This window comes from Macaca mulatta, chromosome 1 (genome assembly GCF_049350105.2).
Source record: "Macaca mulatta isolate MMU2019108-1 chromosome 1, T2T-MMU8v2.0, whole genome shotgun sequence".
Lineage (NCBI taxonomy): Eukaryota > Metazoa > Chordata > Mammalia > Primates > Cercopithecidae > Macaca > Macaca mulatta.
Window position 1 is genome coordinate 25,565,036 of NC_133406.1, and position 19,159 is coordinate 25,584,194.

Genomic DNA, 19,159 nt, shown 5'->3' on the forward strand with positions numbered 1-19,159 from the left:
TCTGTAAATAGTATATTTTAAATTCTTGTGAAATAGTAAGTTAGTGAAATAAAATTTCATTCTAAATTCTTTGTATTCCTTAGAACTAGTTACCACTTAGTTATCTGGAATGAAGTAACTGATTTCTTCCTATCCCCAACTACTAGGTCTTGATTGTTCCAGTTAATGATATATTTGATCTTTTGGAAGTTAAACCCTATTTAATTTTTGTTACATATGCTTATTTGTTCTACCTTTCTGCTGATCAAACCTGTATCTCCAGTTTGTTTTTTAACTTAGAATTGTCTATCATAAAAATAGCTGACATTTATTGAGTTTTTTGTGACTAGCACTGTGTTAAGAATTTAACATGCATCATCTAATTTGTGCTAATAATGAGGTGAATTATCTTAATTTTACTAATGAAGAAACTAAGACTCCGAGAAATATGTAAAGATGAGTGAAATAAGTGGTGGAGCCATGTTTGTATGTCTATACTTCATTAATTCAACTGATATGTAAATGCCTACCTACCTTGTGGCAAGTACTGGGATAGGTACTAGGGTGCATGAATGAATAACACTACTGTCTTCTGTACTGGGAGCATTGAGTTGATTAATAATAACAACAGCAACAACAACATAGACAGTTAATACTACATTTTCTTTGTACCAAACATTGCTTGGAGCAAATTTTTTATATGTTAATTTACTTAATCCTTACCACAACCATTACTGTTATTACCCCCATTTTTCAGATGAGGGAACTGAGGCAAAGCGTGGTTAAGAAACATGTCTAAGGTTGCACACAGCTAGTAAGCATTAGAAATGTATCTCAAACCCAGGCGGTCTGGCTCTGGCATCAGTGATCATAACCACTTGCTTTGCCTGATCTAACAGTAAAGATGGATGAAAAATTAAATAGAAGTGTGATGAGTGTTATGAAAGGAAGGGGCAATAGCAGAGTACAATGTGGAACATAGGAGAGTGGGCCTTTATTCCCTCCGGTTGAGGGTCAAATAAGGCATTCCTGAGGAAGAGACATTAAGCTGAGATCTGGAAGGTGAGCCTGAATAAGTTAGGTGAAGGAGTATGAGTAGAGGGAAGTGTGAATAGCATGTGCAGAGCCTCAAATGCCACATACAGGATGATTAGGAGAATCCCACTATGCAGGACAAAGTGACTTTTTGGACATTTTAGGTTTGGCAATTTTATTTTAAGAACAGAGGGAAGCTAATGAAGTGTTTAAATTAGGGAGTATGACTATGGCCTGATGCTCTGAATGGAGTATGGAGAATTGATTAGAGACTAAATCACTTAGGAAGTTCTCCTGGTAACAGAGATTTTGATCTGGTGATAAAAGTAAGGTAGGAGAGATGTGAAGAGATTCAAGAAATATTTAGGATGTAGAATAAACAGGACTTGGTGGTAGATTGAATGAGACAGGATTGAGGAGGAATCTAGAGTGTAAGTTGCAGTAACAACTTCAGAATTTTCTTATGAAGATAGTTTAGTAATAAATAGCAGTCTGGAGAGGGCAGGACTTGTGTCTTAAATCTTTTGTAAAACAAATACACTGTTTTTACTTAGGTTATACATTTATTTGTGGTGCTTTGTGGGAGGTACTGATGGAGATTAACAGGTGAGTTTTTCAACCACTGCAAGAGTAGCTCATATTTTGATTGAGCACAACTAAGTGGATGGTTATTTTCTTAAACAGGTAACCCTGGAAAAGAGATAAAGCATGGGCAGGGACTTGTAGGGGTAGGTGATCATGAACTCAGTTTTGAATATATTGAGTTTGAGTTATCTGTATGAGATACTCAAGGTGAAAATCGGTTGGGTAGTTGATTATGTAGATATATGGAGCTCAGAAAAGATATCCGAGCTCAAGAAAGAAATTTGGGAGATTTTTTGCATACAAATGTTAAGAAGCCATGAAGTAGATGGAATTAACTAGGATGAAAGTAGAAAGATGAGGACAGAGTAAGAGAGCTAACACATCTCAAGAAAAATCAGAAAAATGATAAAATTAAAAGATTTTGCCAGCAAAGAGCTGGTAAAGGAGATAGAGAAGGAGCAACTAGAGAGGTGGATGGCGGCATAGAATAGCGTGGTGTCTTGTGATCAAAAGAAATTTTCAAATACGAGAGTGTTGTCTGCTGGAGTCCTGCTGAAAGGTCAAGTAAATTGGCTCCAAAAAAATTATCCCCTAAGTTAGTCAATGTGGAGATTGAGCCCCATTCGTAGAACACTTTCACTAGAGTGACAGAGACAGAGGTCAGATTTTAGAGCAGGAGATGAAAAAATGGAAATGAGAAGAAAAGCAATTCAAAACAATAAGCTAGGAGGACAGTAACTGGAAGGGGACGTGGTTAAAGGGAGTGTTCTCCTAAGCTGTCTACCTCATTTGTTTTCATCTGGAAGTCACATTTTAACTTGTTAATTTATCTACAAAATGAGAGTGTTATTTATGATAGGCAGATTTGATTTTTTTTTTTTTTTTTTTTCCGGTAAAGGAGAGTATACCCAAGGAAACAGTCATGAAAGGAAATACTGGAAAAGGATTTTGGCAGGGCTCACGTGCCACATGGCATGGGCATATTTACTTATTTTCATTCTATACTGTTCTCCCCCTAGACTGAAAGTGAAATAGGAATAGGAGACGTTTATGAATAGAGGTCTATAAAACTACTGGTTCTGAAGTAGGAGAAAAGGAAGCAAAGGTTAAATGGCTACCACATTTCAACCCATAAATTCTGAATACTGGTAGGAATGTGGAACCAAGCACAATTTTCAATCTAAATGTATGCAAATCACATGTTTAAGTTCAATTCACACTTCTACGTTATGTCATGAAAAAAGTTCTTGGGTTAAAATTATTATAATTGACATAGAGTTGAGTTGTGATTGCCAGAAGAAAATTTGATTGAATGTTAAAAAGATTAGAGAGATTGGACTTCCTAATAAATATCTGTACTAAAGTTGCACTTTGTTTAGTTTTGGCTTACATAATACCACTTCTATTTTATAAATCCAGATTTGCACTAGTGTAAGCACTCATTTTTTAGAATGAAATGCATTGCCTCACAATTATCTGTAGGGTAGATAGATCTTCTCTGTTAGCAGTCTACTGCTGGAAGCAGCATTTCCACTTTGAATCCAGATATACTTCCTTATACAAATAGTTGGAAGGAGAATTGGAGATCCTCTAATCTGGAATCTACAGAAAAATTGTGGATTCCCTGACCTATGAAAATGGAAAATTTTGCATCGGTTTAAAAACTATGGTTGATAAATTTACCTTTTCTATACAAGTCTAGTAAGTTGGAGTGCAAAATGTGGGGAGATAGTTAAGCTTTATTATTTTTTCAGAATATTTCACCATATGTTTTATTTCCATCTAACTTTGGTTTTTAAAAAATATTTGGTATGAACACCTCATGTTCTTACCTATAAGTGGGAACTGAACAATGAGATCACTTGGACTCGGGAAGGGGAACATCACACACTGGGGCCTATTGCGGGGAGGGGGGATGGATGGCATTGGGAGTTATATCTGATGTAAATGACGAGTTGATGGGTGCTGACGAGTTGATGGGTGCAGCACACCAACATAGCACAAGTATACATATGTAACAAACCTGCACGTTATGCACATGTACCCTAGAACTTAAAGTATAATAAAAAAAAAATGCACAATATCTACCCTCTTAGTAAATTTCAAGTATACAATACAGTATTGTGACCTAAAAGAAAAAAAAATATTTGGTATAATGGAATGGGAAATAGGATATCATTATATAATCATACATGCATCTTTATACAATAGAAAACTCATTAGGTAAACTATTTTATTTTCATATAGTCCACAGCTTATCTAAACTACTATAGTTAATTAATGTGTGATTATAAAGTTATAATAGTGACCCAGCAGCAGAGAAAAATGTTGGGCACGGGGTTCTAAAGAAATTATTGTTGCTGTACCTAGTTAATTATCTTCATTTTGAATATTTGGTTTAGATTTACATATGAGATAGATTATCCAGGGGTATCCTAGCTTAAAGTCTGAACATCCTTATCAGTATTTGGATATTTAGATCTATAGCAACATTTTGAACAATATTTAAATATACAAAATACTCAGCATATTTTTTTTTTACTACGGTTATCACACTTTTTTTGTATGTCTTTGAGCATTTTTTAGAACCTTTCATTATTATAATTTTGTAGTGGAAATGTACAGATTAAATCATTTCACAGTGTGTGCATTACAAAAAATAGTTACTTTGTGATTCTTATGCAAAAGACTTGAAAGATACCTAATTAAATACATAGCAGTTCAAGGAAACTGCTTTCAAATTATATTTCAGCTCATTCTGAATTTTTTTTTCTGAGCCAATGCATTATCCTGAAAGGTCTCTAGTAGCTTTTCTGAAAAGGATCTTTTAAGTTGGTTTCCTGAATCTCAAGTTATGGACTTTTCACTTCTAATCCCCAAAAATGAAGTCTTTTACAGTATTTTATCCTGATGTTTATGTGATTATTGCTGTGCTTCTGAAGCCTGTGTTTCAAATGGTAATTTGCCTCCATAGAGACCACTCTAAGTTGCTGATGTCATCAGTTATTCTTAATAACCATAATTACTGAGCAATATAGAATGGCTATCTAAAAACTTAGCAGTGTTGAACAAGTTAAAAGGGATTTTTTCCCCCACTATATTGTGTGTGTGCGCTGAGCACACTACAAAGAAATATTCTCCTGTAATGTTTTTAGAGGAAGAAATAGTTCAGTTTCTTAAGTGCCCTAAAAGAAGATATAACATAGTTTTCCTATACTATAATGCCTAAGTGATAATTTTGGCTACCAGAACTCTTACCAGTTATTAATGTTGTTGATATGAATTATTTATTTCTGAAGAGTAACACCACCAACAATTGATATTTCTTAATTAAAATAGTTACTTATCTAAGTAATCTTATTTTTGTCTTTGTAGTTAGATTATTTCTAAGATTGTATATTAAGTAGGAACTTCTTATAAAAAGAAACCTCAGCCGGGCACAGTGACCCACACCTGTAATCCCAAAACTTTGGAGTACTAAGGAAAGAGGATCACTTGAGGCCAGGAGTTCAAGACCAGCCTGGGCAGCATAGCGAGACTCCATCTCTACAAAACATAAAAAAAGAAGTTGGGCATGGTGACACACACCTGCAATCGTAGCTACTTGGGAGGCTGAGGCAGGAGGTTCACTTGATCCCAGGAGTTTGAGACTGCAGTGAGCTATGAAGGTGCCACCACACCACCCTGGGTGATAGAGCAAGACCCTGTCTATGGAAAGGATGGGATAGGGAGGAAATCTCTGTAACTAGAGAAAAAATTAAACTTATTGTTATCAGTTCATCATCTGTAAAATGGAGATGACAATACTGATTACAAAGGTTTTTTTAAAGAAATGTATATATTTTGGCACACATATATTTACAATTGATATATATTCACTAATGCTCAATAAATCACAGTTATTAATATGATGGCTTTCTACATAAAGCTGTTTGTGTATTTAGATGAAGTTCTAAACCTTAAGGGTTTTAAATAAAAATCTACCTTTTAAGCAACATATTTCTATGTTTTATATATATATATAAAAATATATCTGTGCATTATGTAAATAAGACTTTGAAAAATACAGTTTTAGAATGTTTTTGCTGATCCAACTGCTGACAGAGAAGTTAGGGAACATTTAAATAGTTACACTTTTTTTTTCAAATAAAGTAAAAATACTTAATTTTTAAAATCATTAAAGTAGATTTTTCTTAGACATTTGTAGTTTAGAATATGCATTTTTATCACAAATAGTGAATGCATTAATTAGTAGTCCAGGAATCCTAATTCCTGAGAAAATGTAACCTGATAGGCTGTATATGACCAAGCAAACTAGAATTAAAGAAGGACAGTGAAATGGGAAAAGGCTAGGAAATGAATTTAAACCTTGGAATATATACTGTCATTAATACTGCAGTTGGGCTAAGTGCAGGGGCTCACACCTGTACTCCCAGCACTTTGAGAGGCTAAGGCAGACGGATTGCTTGAGCTCAGGAGTTGAAGACCAGCCTGGGCAACATGGCAAAACCCTGTTTCTACAAAAGCTACAAAAAATTAGCTGGGTGTGATGGCATGTGCCTACAGTCCCAGCTACTCAGGAGGCTGAGGTGGGAGAATCACCTTAGCCTGGGAAATCGAGGCTGCAGTGAGCCATGATTTTGCCACCGCACTCCAACCTGGACGATGGAGTGAGACTCTGTCTCAAAACAAAAACAAAAACAAAACAACTTGCGATTGAAGAAACCAGGTTCTTCATTGTGTTGTGTTTCTGCCAGAGACACTGTTTACTTAAGTGTAGGCTATAAGGAAATAACTGCATTCGGGGACCTGAAGTTTTTGTGACTAACAGAAGAGTTCATGTTATTTTTTATAGTAACAGGCTAGTTTTACACAAGGCTAACGAATTCATTAACAACTTAAATGAACAAATTATATCAGCTATAATCATTTTATGATTAAATGAATATTACCAATATTTTACATGTTTTATAATATGTAGATTATATTCCTGAGAGATCAAATAAGAACTCTGTAGGCCGGGCATGGTGGCTTATGCCTGTATTCCCAGCACTTTGGGAGGCCGAGGCGGGTGGATCACTTGAGGTCAGGAGTTCAAGACCAGCCTGGCCAACGTGGTAAAACCCTATCTCTCTTAAAATACAAAAATTAGCCAGGTATGGTGGCGGGCACCTATAACCCCAGCTACTCTGGACCCTGAGGCAGGAGAATCGCTGGAACCTGGGAGGCGGAGGTTGCAGTGAGCTGAGATCACGCCTTTGCACTCCAGTCTGGGCAACAAAAAGAGCCTCTGTCTCAAAAAAATAAAAACAACAAACTTTGTAGTAGATACTGTAGGAGGAAGGTTTTAATGATCATTAACCATCTTAGAAAGCTGCTTGCTTGTGGTGGGGAACCTGTATAAAAATGTTTTGTGCTCTGTTCTGATCTCTTAATAGTTGTTTGTTTACTATAATATATTCCTATAGTCATAGCATGTAGATATCTATAACTGTCTCTTTCATTTTCCTCAAAAGGAAAGTTTTCATATATCATTTAAATTCCACAAGGCTTCTCATAACTTAAGTCTTAACTGTAATCAAGGTGGATCTGAGAAATTCAGTCTCACACTTCTCTCACACCTGCTTTTGTTTTCTATACCATCTTTACCTTAAAAGAAAAATAAATAACAAAAACTTTATAAAATACTGAGAGAGAAAATGAAAAAACTAACCCCAACTCTTCCTCTCAGTTTCCTTAATCATCCAATCATCCAGTCTTTAGCTGTCTGTTCCCATCTATTCCAGAAGCTAAGACAGCAGTGATGAAACAAAAATCTCAGTAACATAACTAAAGAATAAGAGAAAACTGTGGACAAATGACCAGCAAACAGCAAGTTTTTGAAAGAGGGTAAAGGATAGGGCAGATGTTTCCTTAATACATTTCTGTAAGCTAAAGGTCTATTAATTCAGTTCTTTTATTAGATTGCGATTTGGTAAAATACCTCCTCCAAAACACTGAATGTAATACTAAATCTTTGACAGTTGGAATGGGTTATTAATTCATTTCTAGGAGTTGTTTAAATCAAAGACATAATCATAACAAAAGTAGTGCAGAAACAAAGTGACTTTACCATTTGGGATGTCAGGTTTATAATTCACATTATTTTCAAATAGCAATTCTGTAGGACAGGATTTCTCAAGAGTTGGAAGTTAAGACAGGAGAATTGATACTAAGTTTTGTTACCAGCTTGATGCTTGTGGAATACTTTTCTACTGCATTTCTGTATTTGAAGTCTTGTTAATTGTCCTCTCACAGAATAAAGGCTAGAACAGAGGTTCTATGAGATTCTCCGCCCCCTTCCCCCCCCTTTTTTTTTTTGAGATGGGGTCTCACCCAGACTCAACTCGAACTCCTGGGCTTAAGGGTTCCTCCCACCACTGAGCCCAGCTGAGATTCTCTTAATGTGTGCTCCAACATCTTCAAGACGAATCAAAAAATATATAAGTCCTTCATTGCAATAGAAAGTAGATCCAATAATAAAAAACACCCTAAGTAAATTTGCTTTTATGAAATAGTGATTGTTGTTATTTTTCAAGAGAAGTTATTTTTAGTATTAAATCAGTCGAACTGGTGTCAAGGAAAAAGATTATCTCACAGAAGAGTTTTCTTTCTGCAAGCAACTGGCAGAAATGTATCATGTTTGATTATGGATCCATTTGTATTCCCTGTGTATTTTAATGTTTCCCAAACTGTTCATCATAAAATGAAAAATATGTAAAGCTCTGTTTAATTATGTCTTTGAATATCCATGTATTCTTCTGGGAGGTGGGGAAGGTAGCTTTAAATACTTTCATTTGTGTAGACTTTCTTGATTTCATCATTTAAAAAAGATTTCATACACCGAGATAGATGTGTATTGTAGACATCATCTATAGGTTCTTAAAATGAAATTGCTATTTCCACAATTAAACAAATTCCTTGTAAGATTAGTCAGGAAGAGAAACGGAAATATACCAAAATATATTACAACAAAGTGTATTTTAGAAAATATCAAAGCACAGTAAATACCAGCCTCTCCCCCATGAAGTGCAAACTATGATTCCTCCCTAAATTATAAATCTGTGAGTTTGAAAGAACAGAAGGAATTTGATAACGTTTCATGGTAGCACAGTTTTTGCCAAACCGTTTTTCACAGAGCCGTTGTATCTTACATCGCAGTGTTTCTGAAGGAGCCAAAAGTAGTTACTGATGCTCAAGCAACTGAGGAATTACGAGCATTCTATTAAGTAAGGGTACCAGTTTGTAACTATGTCATTGCATGTTAATACTTTTTGATTCCCCTAATGACTAAATATGGTTCTCAATGTGTGTGATTTCCATCTGAATCAAAGGGAGTCATGTACACAAAGCTAGAATTTGATGCAGTGCTACTTTGAAATATAAAGAGTATTTCTACAACACTTGCCTTCAAACTTTAAATGAAACCCATAAGAGATGTGAAAAAAGAATTATGACAAGGACAACCTAATATAAGTTTTATAAATTTTAGGAAATGTCATCTTTTTACTGGTTTCAGAGACTTTTTCAAATGTTTTAAACACAATTTTCAGATAACAATAATGAAAAGCTGAGCCCCAAACCAGGGACAGGTGAACCAGTTTTAAGTTTGCACTACAGCACAGAAGGAACAACTACAAGCACAATAAAACTGAACTTTACAGATGAATGGTAAGTTAATATTTTTGTAAAGATGTTCTTAGCCATTTTGTAGGATTGTATTAGATTTCAATTTTTAACACTTTGTCATCTTTATGTTTTGCTTTGCTCTAAGGTATTGGTTCTCAAACTTGAGTGTGCCTCAGAATCACTGGGAGAGCTCTTTAAAATGCATATTACTGGACCCCACTCTCAGAATTAGGTTTAGGGTGGAGGTCTGAGAATTTGCATTTTTAAAAACTTTCCAGATGATGCCAATGTTGCTCATCCTAGAATATTACTTTTGCATTTTCTATCAAAAGAAATTAGTGCAAAAATATAAACTTAACGTTTTGGGACTTTTTGCAGTTGTGGTCCTAGGTAGGTGTATATGTATGATTTTTGTTTTGAGTTTTAGAATATAATTTTAGTGATAATATACTGTATTCTCCCCTGAATTTGTTTGACTTAACTTTATAATAAATATTCCCATGTTACTTAATTTTAATATATATTATTTTACTAGCTATGTAATAGTCCATCAAGTAGATGTACTGTAGTTTACTTAGCCATTTTCCTTTAATTGGGCCGTAAATTTGTTTACCATTTTTTACCAAATAAGGCTTTAATGAATATCTTTGTTTATAAAGCTTTTTCCTGCCTTCAAGATTATTTATTTGAGAGATATTTCAGAAATGAACTATATCTAGATTAAAAGATATTGCTAAGTTATTTCCAAAAGAATCTTTACTTACTATAGTCCTACTAGGCACATATGGAAGTATATGACTTACTGTCTCCAGGCTAGTGTTCAATATAATTATTTATTTTTAACTTCTATATTTGATTTAAAAATACTTTTAGTATTTATTTAACTGATTACTAGTAAGGTTGAACTTTTTATTTAATGGTCATATAGCTTCTCTTTAACAATGTTTCTGATCATATTTATTGCTCATTAATCTACTGAAATTTTACATTTAAGAAAAGCAAGTTATGTAAGCTTTTTATACTCTTTCCCACTGTCTCATGACCAATTGATTGAGAGAGCATACAAAATTTTTAATTTAAATTTAGAAATAGTAATATATTAGTTAATATATTGATATAGTATTTCTTAATATATAATATAGTTATATATTTGTTAGTATATAATTATGCCAATTGTTTAATGACCAATATATTAATTATTCACAATTAATATATTAATATATTTAATATTTAATTGTATATTAATATATGATCATGTTATGTTGCTATATTATATGTAATATAATATAGTTATATATTGTCTTAATATGTAATGAACTATGTGTTGATATGTGATACTACTTTTATTTAAATTCACTGGTTTCCATTTGTGTTTATGTATGTATGTATCTATTTTATATTAAAATATTTGATTAAGTAGGATCTTAACATACTGTTGGATATCTTCTATGTTCCTGGGACTATTCTAGACATTGGAAATACATCAGTGAAAAAAAGTACTTAAACCCCTGCCTTATTGGAACTTACATTCTAGATGGAGGAAGTTTACTATAAACATAATAAATAAGTGTACCATATAGTATGTTAGAAGGTACTAAGTACAATGGAGGAAAGTAGAGCAGGTAAAGGTGATTGGAAAACCTAGGCATCATTGAGAAGGTGACATTTGGGCAAAACGTCACTTGAAGAGTGAGAAGGAGTGAGCCACATATATATATATCTAGGGGAAAAGCATTTGGGGCAGAGAGAAAACCAGTAGAAAGACTCTGAAACAGAAGCATCAGACCTAGTATGTTCAAGGATCTTAAGAAGACCTGTGTAGCTGGAGTGGAGTGAGCAGTGGAGACAGAAGTAGTAGATAAGGTGTGCCAGGAAATTGAGGAGGATATTTAAAAGGAAACGGTTATTTCTGGTTATTGTGTTGAGCATATGCCATTGGTATAAACCAGAAGGACAGTTAAAAAGCTATGGTAGTAAGAAAGGTTAGAGGTGGTGGTGGCTTAGACAAGAATGGGAGCAGTGGAGGTGGTTTAAAAAAAAAAAGTGATTGGATTCTAGATATATATTTGAAGGTGCAGCCAGTAGGACTTCTTTATAAGTCTTAGTACCTGACCATTTAAAAATCGTGATGTTTGTGGTCCTTTTTCTTAATACATAATTAAGGTGACAGTAGGTCATCATGCTTATCACGTCTTTTCCATTCTCATGATTCTGTATACAAGGAGCTGGCGTCTTCTGAAGAATCTTATCTATACTTTTTGAGGTTTTTTTTTTTAGAGAAAATCATTAGTCCCATTCTTCTTTTGAATGCTACTTTTCCTTCTCTAAAAACTGACCATGAACTATATTCTCGTTCATCAATTTCTTATTTCTTTGTCAGAAAAGCAGTTTGCATTTTTTATTTATTATACAAGTATTCAACATTCATTGTAAAACAAACAAACAAACAGGCAGAACTAAAAAAAAAAGTATACAGTCTTTTTCATCTATACCAGGATTGTGTCTTGCTTTTATTTTTTCTTTGGTAACAGATGAGGCAATAGAACATGCTAAGAGCTTGGACTGAAATTGACAAGTTTTTGAACCTCTCTAAATCTCAGTTTTCTCCCTTGAAAATGGGCATATTTAATAGAACCTACTTCATAGGTTTAGTATGAAGATTTAATGAGATCATGCAGAGAAAGTACATAGCACTTACTAGCACCTTGATTGGCACCTGAGAAGGCCGTCAGTGACTGTTAGCTACAGTTCTCATCTTTTGTAAATTGTCTTTCAGATACTTTGCCCAGTTTTCTACTATGGTGTTTATCTTTTTCTTGTTGCATTATTAGAGCTATTTATTTATTATAGAATTACATGAGGGTTATACCATTTGTCTTTCATTTGTTGCAAATATTTTTCCCAATTTGGTGTTTGTTTTTCAGTTTACTTACAGTGGTTTTGCCTTATGGTTTCTGCCTGTGATAGCATGCATGGGAAAGCCTTGTTATTCCTAGAATTAAGGGAAAAGGTTCTTCTTATATTCCTCTCATATTTTCTATAATTTGGTGTCAAAAACTATATATTCCTTATAGAATTTATTTTCCCATAAAGTATAATGTGAAGCCATAGCTTTGGTTTTACCACATGGCTGTTTTCTTGTCTCATTACCATTTATTGAACAATCTTTTTGTTTCTGTGTGATTTAAAATGCCATATTAACATATGTTAAATATATTTACTCGGTTACTGTGTCTTTTCCACTAATATGTCTCTGTTCCTTTTTTATTTTAATTATCATAATGTATACAATGAGCGTTTTATTCATGCCTGAATCATAGCTTTCTCAATGGAAAAAATAAATATATATATACCACATTAGCTTTTCTTTGCCAAAATGGCTGTATATTCCTTTCTGATTTAAAAGAAATACAGGTTTATCACACACTCACACACACACACACACACACAAAATTCAGTGTAAAAAATTTACCTGTGGTAATCCTACTGACATGACACTCAACACAAGTGCATAGCCTTCCTGACATGTTTCTCTGCATATATACACCCATATGAATATACAGTTTTACTTAAATAATATTATATATGTATTCTCTCTCTCTTTTTTTTTTTTTTAAGTCAAATCGACTTCTGCAATCAGCCTAGAAGAGTTTTTGTCATGGCGAAAAGTCCATGATAGTTTGTATTGTTTATTGAGTTACTGGTATTTGTCTATAATTAGTGTTTTTTTAAGTTACTGTAAATCTTACTTTTTTCTTGTTTACATTTATTTTAAACTTAAAGAATTGTTGCGTTTCTATGAATTTAATTTAAATCTCAGTCAGATTGTTATACATGTCCTCTTTCTCATTCAGTCCTCTTCTTACACATATGCCATGATTTGTCACAGAATACTCATTGAAAATTATTTCTTTAAAAATTGGCCTTGTATTCTGCTATAGCCAGAAATGCTAATAGAACTATGGTCATCATCAGGTGAGTATTAAAACTGAAGCAGAAAATGTTACCCTGTCCTTCTACAGAACTATGATGCTCAGTCACCTGCCATATCTGAACAGCAGATCAGAACTGGAAGTGATCCACAGGGAGCAGTTCAAAAGATCAAATAACTGGCCAGGCTTTTGTTCAAGTATTAATTTTTAAAGTAGCCTGGAATAACAGAGTCTAAGGGCGTATCATAAAAATCTGTGTAACCATTAAGGATTTGGATATGGTGAACCACCTGTAGTGAAGACAAGAAAGGTGACAATGTAGTTCACTTAAAACTCAATACAGAGACATGTAGAAATACATACTAGATAATAGAAGGATCCAAACAGTGAAGAAGCAGTCCCTTTATATTTTTAAATCTTTTTTTCAAGAGTAAAGTGTGTTGTGATAGTCATCTCGATTTGTTTGAAATGATGTTTACAAATGCTATTAAAGTAATAAATCCTACATTTTACTTGTATTGTGAATTTTTTGGTCTACCTCTCTAGTTGTAAAATACAAAAATTATCCTAAAAGATTGTATTTATTAACTTTTTGGTGGAATCACTTATCTTGTTTTGATGATAGGAGCAGTATAGCGTCAAGTTCTAGAGGAATTGGGAGCCATTGCAAATCTGAGGGTCAGGAGGAATCTTTGGTCCCACAGAGCTCAGTGCAACCCCCAGAAGGAGACAGTGAGACAAGTAAGATGTTATTTTGCTTTTGTTGTTATAAAACCCCAACATTGGATGTTTACCTACTTTTTTGTTCCCTTTGATGCTGTATTTTTGTTTCTTGTTTTTAATAAATTACTTTTGCTTCTGTAGTCCAGCTGTTAAAACTGATAGATAGCAGATCCAAAAGATGGGGACCCTAAGCAGTTAAAATGAGGAGATATAGTGAAGCACAGTCCTCTTTGTGGACACAGTGGCCAGGATAATTATTCATCATACTGTAAATGGATGAGATATAGATGTTAGTTTGAATTAATCTTTTTCATTTTTATACCTAGCAGTGAAATCCTCTGTATCTGTTTTGATTGTGTGTGTGGTTTATAGAGGGGGAAAAAGAAGTAGGATCTAAACAGGTTACGAGTGAATCTATTTAATACCTGAAGTGCCACTTAGGGGATTTTTCAGATCCCTTTTCTAGTAGAATATTTTTATATGACAATGACATGAAATTTAATGTCTAGCACAGAGACTAGAACACAGTAGATGTTCAATAAATGCTTGATACATGAAGGAACAAATGAATTATATTTCTTATAAATGTATAAGTACCTTAGTATAACAGAGTTTAAAATTAAATATGTGTAAGACAGCTATCTGGTAAGCAAATGTCCAATAAGGAATGTTAAAGACTGATCCTTCATGCATCTGACAGTTAAATTCCAGAATTAAGTATTTTCAATGGCCAAAACAGAATTTAGCTTGACTACTTGTTCATAATAGTTTAGATTTTACCAAGTACGTGATAGAGGGGCAGAAAAATGCTCAGTTTTAAGTTTAGATTTTGGGAAGCTTAGTAAAATGCAGGATCAAGTAATTTCAGCTGTAAGGGATAGTCTAAAGCAGAGATTCTGCACATAGAGTTAATGAAGCCCAATGCCTGGACATTAGGAAGAAGCGGTGGGCCCATCCATCCATGATAGTGTTTGTACAATTTTATGTGCAAATACATATTTGCCTTGTACTGAGGGGAGGTTTTAGCTGAATGTTAAAGGTTCCTATGACTCAGAAAGGGTTAAGAACCGTTTATCCATAGGAAAGCTGGAGTATTAAGTTGATGTTTACTTTTCTAAAAAAATCTGGATTTAATGGTACATTTGGCCCCACATGCCCATAGATTCCATGGAAATACTCTCTCCCAAAATAACAATATGACAATAAAAAGGAACACAGATTTAAAAATAACAGTCTAGTAACCGTTTACATAGCATTTACATTGTATTAGGTATTATAAGTAATATAGAAATGATTTACAGTATAAGGAAGGGTATGCATAGGTTATATACAAATATGCCATTATATATGAGGGACTTGAGGATCTACAGATTTTGGTATTTTCAGCGATTTTAGAACTAATCCCTCATGGATACCAAGGGGTGACTGTAATTTGGTTTATTTACAGAAACTCCTGAAGAATCATCAGAGGATGTGACAAAATATCAGGAAGGAGTATCTGCAGAAAACCCAGTTCAGAACCATATCAATATAAGTGAGTTGCTCCCTTTAGATAATTGCTTTGTATGAGAAAATAAAAAGCCTTAATATATGTTAATCTCTCTAGAGTTAGAGACCATGTCCAAATGTGTTGTGGAATTTTCCTCCCCTTATAGAGGAATTAGATGTCATAGTAGAATGTGTTTGTCAGCTCCTAAGTTAGGTTAAATAATTAATATTGCCCACTTTACCACCTGTTACATACAACTTTATTTTCTGACAGCACAATCAGATAAGTTCACAGCCAAGCCATCGGATTCCAACTCAGGAGAAAGAAATGACCTCAATCTTGATAGCTCTTGTGGGGTTCCAGAAGAATCTACTTCATCTGAAAAAGCCAAGGAACCAGAAACTTCAGATCAGACTAGCACTGAGAGTGCTACCAATGAAAATAACACCAATCCTGAGCCTCAGTTCCAAACAGAAGCCATCGGGCCTTCAGCTCATGAAGAAACATCCACCAGGGACTCTGCTCTTCAGGACACAGATGACAGTGATGATGACCCAGTCCTGATCCCAGGTGCAAGGTATCGAGCAGGACCTGGTGATAGGTTGGTAAATTTTTAATTAACATGAACTGTAAAAAATGTATTTCACGAGGATTTGTTTGAAGTCATGTAAGGGAATCTCTCCATTTTTGACAGTTGCTTCCTCTAAGAGTGTCTTTTTCATATAAACCTAAAGAAACTTTACAGTTTACTGTAAATGATTTTACATATTATATTTTTTGAGCACTGTACATTAATAGGGAAATAAAAAGTCTTCATTCTCCTTATCTCTAGCACTGAGACCTGCTTCTGAATTTACAGATCAAGAGAAAACAAGGTTAAGAATGACCCACAGGTTATTTATGAAGTCAAGGTTATACTTAGCTCTCAGATTATCTTGTAGATATCCAGGCCTCTATCAGTTTTGCTTTGGTTTTAATGTTAATTTTTTCCTGCTTTTCTATTGACCCTGGATTAAGGTAGTGTGTTAGTAGTTCTGTGTTTGGAAACACTGTTTTTCTTTGATTTCTACTAAACTTAGTGACTGAATTTAGAAAATGAAAAATTACACTAAATAAATACTGTAGCAGCAATAAAAAATTGAATTGCCAACATGTTTATATAGTTTTTCTATATTTTATGTGATCACAAGGATATATTTTCTTTTGTGGGAGATAAAATAAATTTTTAAAGTATACTGCATTTCATACTTATGGAAAACTATTTCTGTTATTAGTGCTATGATATCTCATTGTAAGTTCTGTCTTCTTTCAGAGAACCTAGTTTTAATCTTAAAATCCTGGTTTACAAAGGAGTGAGATTCTATTTGAAATCACGTTTTATATGCTCAGTATATTGCTGTTTATAAGATACGCTAAAGTATCTGTCAACTGAAAAATATAATGAAAGATTAATTTACCACTTATAGTCAAGAACATAATGATGGGTTTGAGTACTGGTTTCACCACCTACCAGCAATGTTTTTTCATTCAAATTACTTAATGACTCTTACAGATTCAGTTTCCTTATCTATAAAATAGGGTTATGATTATCTAAAATTATTGCAAGAATTTAAAAACATATCTATCAGTCAGTCAATCATGATGTGACCTGGCTCATATTAATAGCACTAATTAAATGATAGCTGTATTAAACAATCAAGATAGTCTATGAGACCCCTTTAATTTTTAAAAGAATTATAGTAAAAATGACTCTAGGGATACAGACTGACAGAAAACAGGCAAAAATCCTGAAGAGGATAGCTTGCAGTTCAGGGGAACTGCCTTTTCTTAACTATGAAAGGGTATGTTTCTTCCTTTAGTCATATTTGGGAAATGTTTACTTTGCCATGGTACTTTTTTTGTAGATACGAACCAAGAATTTCCTCCCATATTTATACTTAGAGATTAATCAAACATCTTCTCTTTACCTATACACATTAATCTTGAACATTCTTAATATATATTTTAGGCAAGTAAGCCTTGGTTCTATTTCTTTCTATACCCAGAGGGAGTTCCTTAGAATGTTATTACCACTTAATATATGCAGATGAGATTAGCAAGCTTAGCGCAATTTGAAAATCAAACTGATAATTTCCAAAACCCAGGGTTGAGAGCTAGATTCTATAATTTAATTAAGCTTGTACCTTTATGGCCTTCCATTTATATAAATGAGCTAATGTCTTATTTTTCTATATTTAAGTAGTAGAACATGATACTGAGGTCATAATTGAAAATAAAATTTAAGTGCCCAGTTTCTAGTAATGTTTTTTATGGATATTAGACACTTTGAGAAAATCATAACTATTTAGCAGCTTCTGTGCAGGCTACTTATAACACTAATACCAAGCCTGCTTTATAGCTGAGGAAACTTAGGTGCTAAGCAAAGGGTTTTTGTATTCTAGACCTAAGGAGTTTTGTTTTTTGAAACACAGTACTGTAATATTAATGAGAAAGAAGGATTTGAGGGAGGGTGGGTCCTGGAGAATACAGAAACTGTAATCTTTCTATAGAGCTTTATCATCTTCGTAATCCTTAGATGATTTATATGTTTTAGGGATTCTTTTAGTGTTTAGATCTGTCACAAAGTTGGTTCCCAGTAACCTCATTGACCCAAGGAAACTCAGGTGCTGAACTGGACCAGCAGAATCTTTTAGAAGAGAGATAATCAGTGACAACAAACAGCCTGGAATTGATCCCACTTCATGCATATACTCTTGAATTCATACTCTCAGGATTAGATCCGGATTTGAAACCACTCTGGGATCATATTTAGTTCCCTGCTTTTTAAAAATTAAAGATTATTTAATATTCTGTACACTCATTTGAGTATTTAGCCTATGTTGGTCCTACATGGTATTTTGTTTTGTGAGATACAGTAGTAAACTTCCTGAAGAGTAACAGAAGAATGATAAAATTCTTACCCTTCAAGAAACTTAATTATTTATGAAGAAGAGAGAATACCCAAGCCACTAATAGGAACATAGAACACATTTAATATATGAAAGTAAATACAATTACGTGTGTGTGTGTGTGTGTGTGTATAAAGATGTGTATACTGAGGGTAACTAGAAAGTGATTAGAGTAACAATTACATTAATTTTCCTTTGAGATTTGCATTATTTTCTAGCTCTTTACCAAAAAATTTGTAAATGGTGTAAATATTTCCTCTGACTTTTATCTCATTTTTTATAATTGTTAACTTTATTGGTACCATCCTGATTTAATCTTGAACAACTGTAAAAAAGTATACTTTTAATATTTCTGCACCTTTCTAAGGGCTCTTCATCATTGACACTCCTGCGAGTTTATCTTACTTCTCAATTTATTTGACTTTTATTCTAAAAAGAGAAAGTTTAAGAGATTTTGCTTCTTAAGAACATGAAAAGAATCACTTACCAGCTTGTAATTAGGCATATGATTTTGGAGAATTTCTGTTTCCTAAGAGACTAAGGGTTGTGAAGCTCTGTTGTAAAAATCATATTTGGTTCCTAGACTCCAAGGATACATTGCACACATGGATGAAAGGCCCACCTAAAAGGATGTATGTCTTAAAGTTCCCTCCATGCTGCCATTTGCAAAGCCCAGTCAATATTAGTTTAGTTGGAGTGGAGAAATGGTCCTAAAATTAAATATTATAAAAGTGTATACTTATTCTGTACTTTATATAAAGAACTATATAGTTTTTGTCCCAAATTTAATTTTTAAAATG

General features: G+C 33.6%; 1 protein-coding gene across 26 annotated transcripts in view; it reads left to right on the forward strand.

Annotated features, from left to right (window-relative positions):
- DCAF6 (DDB1 and CUL4 associated factor 6) overlaps positions 1 to 19,159 on the forward strand; it is a 141,400-nt gene that overhangs the window by 96,460 nt on the left and 25,781 nt on the right. For all 26 annotated transcript variants that reach the window (XM_015125234.3, XM_077999227.1, XM_028850120.2 and 23 more), the window contains 4 exons: positions 9,192 to 9,309; positions 13,825 to 13,940; positions 15,370 to 15,456; positions 15,685 to 16,012. In XM_015125234.3, the coding sequence (XP_014980720.1) occupies positions 9,192 to 9,309; positions 13,825 to 13,940; positions 15,370 to 15,456; positions 15,685 to 16,012 (649 nt within the window). The remainder of the gene's footprint in view (positions 1 to 9,191; positions 9,310 to 13,824; positions 13,941 to 15,369; positions 15,457 to 15,684; positions 16,013 to 19,159) is intronic.